At 40.9% G+C, this 10,144-nt stretch overlaps 1 protein-coding gene across 1 annotated transcript; it reads left to right on the forward strand.

Annotated features, from left to right (window-relative positions):
• The first annotated feature begins 2,754 nt into the window (after positions 1 to 2,754).
• Positions 2,755 to 9,863, forward strand: ctsl (cathepsin L). Its single transcript, XM_033017688.1, has 8 exons — positions 2,755 to 2,874; positions 3,522 to 3,645; positions 3,729 to 3,851; positions 4,283 to 4,438; positions 4,685 to 4,909; positions 5,906 to 6,074; positions 9,093 to 9,210; positions 9,298 to 9,863. Exons 2-8 carry the CDS (start codon positions 3,523 to 3,525, stop codon positions 9,395 to 9,397), a joined length of 1,014 nt encoding a protein of 337 aa, XP_032873579.1. The 5' UTR covers positions 2,755 to 2,874; position 3,522; the 3' UTR covers positions 9,398 to 9,863.
• The last annotated feature ends 281 nt before the right edge of the window (positions 9,864 to 10,144 follow it).

Raw genomic sequence — 10,144 nt, forward strand, 5'->3', positions numbered from 1 at the left:
AGTTGCTGCAGAGGGGCGAGTGAAGTTCCCATAGTGCGTTCGGCCGAATGCACTACTCTCTGCAGAGCCTTCTTGTCCTTTTTAGGCTGATAGCCACAGCGCTATCAGCCTAAAAAGCATAGTACTGCCGGCTACAGCGCTATCAGCCTGTAAACATAGTGCTGCCGGCCACAGCACTATCAGCCATGGACTGTGCGCGCAAAACTCTTATTACAGCATGGAATGGATGGCAATGATCCCACTTCCTCATCCTTATTTACTAGTAGTCTGGAGCAATCCAGTGAACTCCTTGTACTATAAATGGCTGACTTTGTAGGTCAAGACCTAAGAAATTTTCTTTATTTCTGTACATGAATAATCAATGAGTAAAAATGACCAATTGATAGTTCCAAGATCATTTTTGCAGAATTTATACCACTTTATTTAAAATATGTACCACATTGTCCTTGTAGAATTCACAATCAGGTCTTTAGAGCCCCCGATAGACACAAAAATCTGGAGTAACTCAGCGGGACAGGTAGCCTCTCCGAAGCGAAGGAATGGGTGACGTTTGCGGTCGAGACCCTTCTTCAGGCCACCCCTTCTTCAGACTTAGATCCCTCGTACAGGCCTCTGGATCACAAACAACAAACAAACTGCTGGAGGAACTCCGCGGTCAGGCAGCAATTCTGGATGGAAATGGAGAGACAGCGTTTCTGGTCAGCACCCTTCTTCAGGCATCCTGACCTCAATTATCATCTATCATTCCTTCCACATAGGTTGCTGACCAGCTGAGTTATTCCAGCAGTTTATTTTTTTGTGCAAGATTCCAGCATTTACAGTTTCTTGTGTCTCTGGACTTTTCATTCAATGACCTTTGGAATATTTTGCTCATGTACCATAAACATAACACATTGTTGGAAACTGTCCTGCTCCTACCTGAATAGAGTCACAGTCATACAGCATGGAAATAGACTCTTTGGCCCAACTTTCCCATGCTGACCAAGATGCCCATCTACACTAGTCCCATCTATCCATGTTTGGCCCAAATCCCATTAAACGTTTCCTATCCTTGTACCTGTCCAAATGTATTTTAGATATTTTTGTACCTGTGTCAACAACCCCCTCTAGCAGATTGCTCTATGTACCCACCGCCCTGTGTGAAAAGTTGCCCCTCTGGTTCCTATCAAATCTTTCCTCTCACCTTAAACCTACGTCTTTGATTCCCCTACATCAAGTAAAATATTCTGTGTATCTAATAGACTCTATCTATTCCCCTCATGATCTTATGCACATCTATAAGAGCACCCCACATCCTCCTGCATTCCAAATGGTGTCTGGATTAGGGGGTATTAGCTATAGGGAGAGGTTGGACAGACTTGTATTGTTTTCTCTGAAATGCTGGAGGTTGAGGAGAGGCCTGAGCACTAGAAGGCATAGCTTTAAGGTGAGAGGGGGAAACATTAGCAGCAGATTTAGCTCTTATGGCTTAGGGAATCAAGAGATATGGGGGGGGAAAGCCAGAACTGGGTACTGATTTTGGATGATCAGCCATGATCATATTGAATGGTGGTGCTGGCTCGAAGGGTCGAATGGCCTACTCCTGCACCTATTTTCTATGCTTCCTATGTTTTAAAGATGTACAGGCCAACTTTTTTTTTTACGCAGATGGTTTTGATTGCCTGGTGACTGAGACAGATACAATAATTATGGGGAGAAGGCAGGAGACTGAGGTTAGAGGTAGATCAACTATGATTGAATGGTAGAATAGACTTGATGGGCTGAATGGCCTAATTCTACTCTATTCCCTATGACCTTATGAATAGTGGCATGTAAGAGGCTTGTGGCTTGGCATATGGGTATGCATGGAAAGGAGGGATATGGATTGTGTGCAGGTAGGTGAGAGATGGTCTTGGCATTACAGATATTATGGGCCAAAGTGCTGTCCTGTTCTGTAGTCTCAAAATGCGGTAGTAACTCAGCGGGACAGGCAACATCTCTGGAGAGAAGGAATGGGTGACGTTTTGGGTCGAGACCCTTCTTCAGACCTGTCCTGTTCTCTGTTACCCTTCCACAGACATTTTATCTGTCCTTTTTTTCTTGCTTTTGTAATTTGCATAAAACTGTTTTACAGCTCCAGCTATTCCTGTCATTGATTAAAAATGCTGCCGAGCTAGCTCCGGGAATAACTGTTTTGCATGAAAGTCATGGGTTGAAAAAAATAATGTCCTTCTTCGCTTACATCACGCCTGACGCCAGAATAAAGTGAACAGCTCAACAAAAATCATCTCGTTCCATTCGATGACTCTGTGGAAATGTTTGCTATATTAACAAAAATAACATTGCCGGAATCTATCCGGCTTCTCGCTTTCCACAGCTATTTCGTTTTTTTTAATTTTTCCCTTTGCTTCTTTTATCAACATAAAATTGTTTTTACAGCTCCACCTATTCCAGTCATTGGTCAAAAACGATGACTGGCTAGCTACTTGCTGCAGGAATAATTGGGTTGTTTTTTGTTTGCATTAAAATTTAAACCCGTGAGTTTTTAAAAAAAACAATGTACCATTTAGGGGTTTGACAGGGTGAACATGACGCTGCCCTCTGAGCCTGGGACAAAGTGGGCAACATCGCCGCCAACCTCGGCCCCCAGCGGTCACGCGAGTGCCCGGGCTCCAACAGCTGGTGACAGGCGTGGCATCACGTGCCGGGGCGGGCGGACGGACGCACCAATTGCCGGCGAGACTGTACCCGGCCGCGGTGACGTATCCAATAAAAGGCGGCCGAGCTCGCGGGTGGAATAGAATCTGGTCCGGATTGCGAGGAGTTGTCGTCTGCTGCAGCAGTAGCAGCTGCTCTTTATTTACATTGTTTACTGTTCACACTTCAGTGGAGAAGGTGAGCCTGCGCTGGGTTACTGCTCTTTCTTCAATTAATTTACTGTGAATCATCTGCTTGCTTGATGCTTTACACTCGGGATTTGCTTTGGGGTAGGGCTGGAATTGTAAGATTTTTCTTGATATTTTTACGCGAGTGTTTTCGTATTTGTTGCGACCAGATTTATTTTTTAAACGAACGTCATCGTTAATTTTCGCTTCCCTATCCCATTTTTTTTGTGTGAAAGATCCGTTCAGTTGATTTTGTAATAATGCAAAGATGACTAGGACTCGGACGGGTTTCCAGAGAATCGTGATGCTTCCCCCTTGCGTTTCCAGGCCAACGCCGATTTACTGGAATGTTGAGTCTTGTGACCTGGTCTGGAACAGACACCGACGAGAAATTAGGCGCAGTTGTTTTAACAGGCGTATAAGTAATTTAATAATAAGTGGACCTGCGCGATTTGTTGCAAATAAATTATCTACGATCCGTTTGATTAATTTGAAATTTGTGATTCAAAATTGGTGTTGGTCTGCTAGCACTGCAATGACCTGGATGTTTGAAGTTAATTAAATATTTTGCCTCCAAGGGTGTGAATTTTTTAAAAAAAAGCTGATTTAACGTACCAAAAAGTGTGTCAATATAAACGGCGATTTTTGGTTCCGTAGGATGAAGACCTACTGTGTGCTTTCTTTGTGTCTGACTGGAATCTTGGCGGCCCCAAGCTTGGACCCTCAACTGGATGAGCCTTGGCAACAATGGAAAAGTTGGCACCACAGGAACTATGAGCAGGTAATGTGGCTAACTTCTACTAAGTTATTGAAATGTCTCTTGCTGAAAGGCACACATTTTGAAGATTTTTATTTTATTTTCAGAAGGAAGAAGGTTGGAGGCGAATGGTGTGGGAAAAGAACCTTAGAAAAATTCAACTACACAACTTGGAGCACTCACTTGGAAAACATTCATTCCGGCTAGGAATGAACCACTTTGGAGACATGGTGGGTTGATAAATGTACTGCATTTTTCATAATCTGTTTGATTAGATTGTCTGTAAGGAGGCCTGTATTTTTAAAAACAATCAACTTTGTTCAATCGTGTATGTTACTGTTTAGAATACGAATCAATTGTTTTGTGAAATGCCCTTTTTTAAATTAATTTTCTTGAAAGAATGCTGCAGCCATGAATACGTGCCAGATTTCAAATGTCTGTATGTGTACTTAATGAACAGTGACCTGCTGCGCCAAGGTTCAAGTTCTGAGAAGTAGATTAGGTCGGGTTAGCTATTTTTCATCTGGCATAAGTGCAGATATCGAAATTGCATTATGTACCATAAATCTTATGAGACAAAATGTTTTTGGCCTTCAAACCCATATTGAGATGCTTTGCTAAAAATCCCTTGAAACATAATTACATTATTTTGGCCTTTTAGACGAATGAAGAATTTAGACAGATCATGAATGGCTACAAAGGTACAAAACCAAGTACGAAGGCTCGAGGGTCTCTCTTCTTGGAGCCCAATTTCCTGGAGGTGCCCAGGATGTTAGATTGGCGTGAGCATGGATATGTTACTCCAGTTAAAGACCAGGTAAATGTTTATCAATAACACATCTAAATAACACCATACTGTTATAATACCAATTTTTTTTTTTAAACTAGAAGCAGTCAATATACAACTGATAATATTAGCAATGTATAACTGACTGATATACATGAAATGTTTTTATTATGATATGTACTTCTAATAAAAATATATTTAAAAAAAAATAATAATAATAACACCATACTGTCTAAAAAAACGGAATTTAATAATGCTCATCAATTTTCTCCACAGGGACAATGTGGCTCATGTTGGGCTTTTAGTACCACTGGAGCTCTTGAAGGTCAACAGTTTAGAAAATCTGGCAAGCTTGTCTCTCTCAGTGAACAAAACCTTGTAGACTGCTCTAAACCTGAGGGAAATGAAGGGTGCAATGGGGGACTGATGGATCAAGCATTCCAATATGTGGAAGATAATGGTGGAATTGACTCAGAAGATTCTTATCCTTATACTGGCACGGTAATGGAAAGTAGTCACTTTTTGTTATGTTGTTTTGTTCTGACATTTTATGCTGGTTTTGTCTTTTGTGCTCACTTGCTCTTCTCTCAATTACTGTGATTTCCCTCACTACCACATTATGGCTGTTAAGGTTTCTTGCAGAATTCACAAATGCTCCCAAACATCTAAAATGAAATATGAAACGCATGCGCAAATAATTTGTGGGGAGGATGATGTGGAGTTTTTTTCAATTTGTCTCCCGATGCACGTGCCATGGCTTCATACTATTTAGTGGTGTGAATTAATATTTAATAACCATTTTCCAGAAACACAAACACACCCCAGTAATCTCCAGTCCAATGCAATGAAATAAATTCTACAACTCGGATTATCACTTGGCAGGCTGCGGAATATGTGCATCACAAAGCTTGCGCAAGAGCAGATGTCCCTGGAACATCTTTAAAGTATTAATTCCCAATGTTTGAACATTAAACGAGATGATTGACCCCACAATATCTTAAATTCAGACACGGCATGAGCGTCTGTCATTGAGAAAAGGCTAGTGTGGTGGACATTATAATTTTAATTCTCGCTGAATATTTGGTTAATGACTCACCCACATAAGATTCCATTTTCTGAGGATTTAGCACTACAGTATTTTTGTTCCATTTTATTAACGCTTGTGATTTTTCTCTCTGTATTCAGCCAATGAGCTATGGTAAAGTTTCCCCAAATAGTTTTGTTGCAAGCTTACAAGAAATGTAAGAGTCAGGATGTGAGCATTTGGATCTGTGCTAGCTACAGGGGGTAAGTTTAGTTCTTTACCCTGTGACTTGTGCTCGCAGATATGTCCATCCATTCCATTAGGATTTTTTGGCCACCAACCTATGCTAAGGGCTAGCTCACTCGGCCAATTAACCTAACATTTGTGAGAAAACCATCTGCAGGTGTATTAAAGTTGTTTCCAGGTTGCATGATCATAAGCTAATGATGGCATAACTTTGTTTTCTTCATCAGGATGATAGTCCTTGTCACTATAATCCATCATACAATTCTGCAAATGATACTGGATTTACAGATGTTCCAAGTGGTAAAGAAAGAGCCCTGAAGAAAGCAGTTGCTGCTGTCGGGCCAGTTTCTGTTGCCATTGATGCCAGTCATCATTCATTCCAGTTCTATGAATCTGGTAAGAACCAAGTAATTGTGTCAAAGCTGATCAGATTACAATAGATTTTACATCTAAACAGTAGGGACCTAGTCAACTCGGTCTGCCTGATGGAATAACCACTCCATAGATTTTCTCCTGTGCACTCATTGTCACCCGAGCAACATTTGACTTCAAACACAGGATGGTTTATAAATCGAGAGGAATTGAGAGCATGGTGGCACATGATAATATGGCAGATTGGCAATATAAACATAAATTTGCAGTGCAGAGCAAATCTAGAATTAGTGAAATGTTCAAGTAAAATCAAAGCTATGTGCAGCTTAAAGAGTGCACACAGTGTTTGCAATAAGATGAGATCACAGTGGAGATAACTATCAGTCTGATCTGTATAATGGAGATGTGGTTGCAGAGTGATTACGACTGGGTGCTCAATATTTCAGGTTATAGGTTCCAAAAGAGGTGAAATAGCATTGTTAACTGAAGAAAGTAATAGAGCAGTGAGCTGTGATTAAAAGTAGTGGGTAATGTAGGGATAAGATGGAGTAAAATTTTGAAATGTCTTGTGCATGTTTTGAAGGGAATGGTCTTGAGATTCTAATCTATTGATTGGAAGAACCAAATTGGCATGGATTTCTAGATATTACATGGAAACGGGCCCTTCAGCCTGCTGAGCCTTTGCTGATCAGCGATCCCCATATATTAGTTCTATCCTACATACTAGGGACAATTTACAGAAGTCAATTAGCCTATAAGCCTGCAATTCTTTGGAATGTGGGAGGAGACTGAAGGACCCAGAGAAAACCCACGCAGTCACAGCGTTGACTTACAAATTCCATACAAACAGCACCTGTGGTCAGGATTGGTCCCGGGTTTCTGGTGCAGTGGTGCACCACCTCAGTGGTGCAGTCTGAGGAAGGATTCTGACACAAGATGTCACATCCATTTCTTCCAGCGGTGCTGCCTGAGCTGCTGAGTTACTCCAGCACTTGTGTTTTAAAAATAAATAAATTATAATCACTTTTTTTCAATGAAAACATAAAACAGTGGTTTGATCCTGTGGTCTTCACCCTCAAACTGCATCTAGATTTATCAGTGTGGTCACAATTGCATACAGGAGGTCATTAACCAAAAAAATACTTATTAAACTTTCTGCATAATGCAGTCAAATCTGAAATGGTAGGATCCACAACAGAGTGCTCCAAGAAGCAATTCCTGATACTTCAGTAATTATTCTTCCATAGTGGTGCGGCATAAGAGCCGTTACCTGCAAGGTCACTGCGACTGAGTGCCCCCCTGAGTTGCTCTAGCATTTTACAGTTTTTGTTTTGATCAATCTCCATTCTGCAATTCTGTGATTTAAAAATTAAGGTGTGAACGTCGAATTGTCTCGGGTGGGAAAGTAAACTAAGAAGCCGATTGGTAGTTGAATTATGGGAGATATTCAAACAGCTGGATTTTATCCCAGTTAGAAAGGATTCCACAAAGGGGCATAAACAGGCTGACTAAGGTCGATCGAGGCTGATGTTAAATTGAAAAGTAGGGAATACGAAGTTGCAAGGGCTGATCGTTTAAGAAACTTATAGACGGGAACATGGATAGGACCTGTTTAGAGGGGTATGGACTCTGCCATGATTCTATTAAGTGGCATAAATAGGTATGAAGGGCTTAGTGGCCGACTTACTATTTTATTTTTATATTGAGCACTTTTTCCAAGGTGGTTTGTTTGGTAATTGGAGATCTTTTCCTATAGCACTAAACAGCAAATCTGGAAAAGAGGTGGGGGTGGGACAGAGGCTGATGCGTACGTGATAGATGTGAAGGGGGTTTGCTCGGCAGCTGGGAGGATAAAGGCTAGAGATGGAAAGGAGACAATAGGGTGTTGGATAAAAGGGGTGAAATGTGAAGCCAGAGAGGATATGGGCAAAAGGGAATGCGTAAGGGGGGGAAAAGGTGGAGTGGTAAGTCAGCAGGATAGTGAATAACCATTGACTCTGGTTGCTTTTATATTTCATGTGTTGGAATTGAGTCCATGATTTGTGAAAGAGAGCAAATACGCTATACTAAATCTGGTTTTTACTCGTATTTCCAATTAAGCTAGGTTTTTTTCACATTTGAAAAAGACCTGGGTGTAAAAATAGCCATTGGTTACAATTGGTAAGAATGGCTTGTAAATTGTGTTTGTTCAATTTAGACTAAATCCAGAATGGTGGTAGATTTGCTCTTCCTTTTGCAAGGAAGTAATTCATCTTGATACCACAAACGGTTTCCCCCAGTTCATCTTCCTTGTCATTCATCAGGCATATCATTCAATAATCCTTCAGAATTCAATGGTTAGTTTGTTGCAGCTAAATGTCTTGCTAAACGTAATATGTCTTGCTGAGATGAAGGTTGGATACTTTTGCAGCCTTTTGTACAATACAATTTATTTGTTATCATTTGAACCTCTTGAGGTTCAAACGAAATTTGGTTTCTGCAGTCATACACACAAGAAAAATAACCAAGACACAACACAATTTACACAAACATCCATCACCGTGAATCTCCTCCTCACTGTGATGGAAGGCAAAGTCTTATCTCTCCCCTGCACTCCTCCCGATGTCAGAGTCAAAGCCCCCGGCGGGCGATGGTAAGTGTCCCGCGGCCATTAAAGCCGCGCCGGGTGATGCAAGGCCAAGCTCCGGGTCTTGATGTTGGAGCCCCCGGCGGGCGCTAGCAAGTCCCACGGCCGTTAAAGCCGCGCCGGGCGATGTAAGGCCCTGCTCCAGGTAATACACTTAGGGGAGTTTCATTTTGCTAATAATAATCATTCAACGTACTGGCACCGACTCTTCATTTCCCCCTTCCCCCCCCCCCCCCCCCCCCCCAAAATAATCTGGTTTGGTCCTTATTTAAAAAGACTGCCAGTGCTGTATCCACTTTAAGATAAGCAATACTGGGCTTTGGTATACAAAATAATACAATGAACTTGAATTGATAAATCTCTGAACCTGTTTAATGTGATTATGCAGGAATTTAAATCTAAGTGTTGGTTGACAGGTATTTACTTTGAGGAAGACTGCAGCTCCACAGACCTGGACCATGGTGTTTTAGTAGTAGGTTATGGCTTTGAGAAAGAAGATGCTGATGGAAAAAGATACTGGATTGTTAAAAACAGGTACTGTACACTATTAAATTTTCAAACTATAAATTGTTCAATGTCTTCACAATGTGAATGTTAAATGTGTTTTTCTGTTTATTTTAGCTGGAGTGAACAATGGGGTGATGGGGGATATGTAATGATGGCCAGAGACAGAAAAAACAACTGTGGAATAGCTACTGCTGCCAGCTACCCCCTAGTATAAATATTATGCTGCTGTATTCAAAAGAACATGATATATACAAAGACTCGTAAACAGTTGCCAACACCTTTTCAGTAAGCAGATTGCCTTAGGATGAAATTGTCTGATGGTTTTTTTCCCACAAGTCGGACTTTACCTTTGCTCTCCGTGAATCTGCTTCGGTTTGGACGATAGATTAGCTGCATTGCAGCTCATCACTGGGCTGAATGGCCAAGAAATTGAAGTTGCAATGATATGTGGTTAATCTTGTTGCAAACTCATTTGTATTTTAAGATATATATAGTCCCAGAAAGCTGTTTTTAATGAGGAAATTGATACCAGTTCATTTCCAGAAAAATAAATAATTGGTTCTGCTTATTGTGCACTGCCCGACTGGTTCTAACTGTGTAATTGCTGTGCAATGCACAATCTGAATGTTCCTCTTAATGCATTTTTGTTTATAATTGGAAATAAAACAAATTACTCAACACTCGCATTTGAATGGTATGCTGTTCATGTACGTAGATCATGAGTAATAATTAATGATTGTTTGGTCAAACAAGCAGTTTCTTGAGTAAGCATTGGTTCTGCACAGCTCTTTGCAAACAATGGTCCAGGATACAATGTTCTTAACTGGTGTTGTTTGTACTTCTTGAGCTGTCTGGCATTCAGTTTGTCTTTCCTTTTGTTCTCCACTTGGTTGAAGAAGGGGAGAAACCAAAGGAACTGTCAAATGTTCTTGGTGGTAAGAACAAATTATGTGTGCATAGA

The sequence above is a fragment of the Amblyraja radiata genome, chromosome 3 (genome assembly GCF_010909765.2).
Source record: "Amblyraja radiata isolate CabotCenter1 chromosome 3, sAmbRad1.1.pri, whole genome shotgun sequence".
Classification (NCBI taxonomy): domain Eukaryota; kingdom Metazoa; phylum Chordata; class Chondrichthyes; order Rajiformes; family Rajidae; genus Amblyraja; species Amblyraja radiata.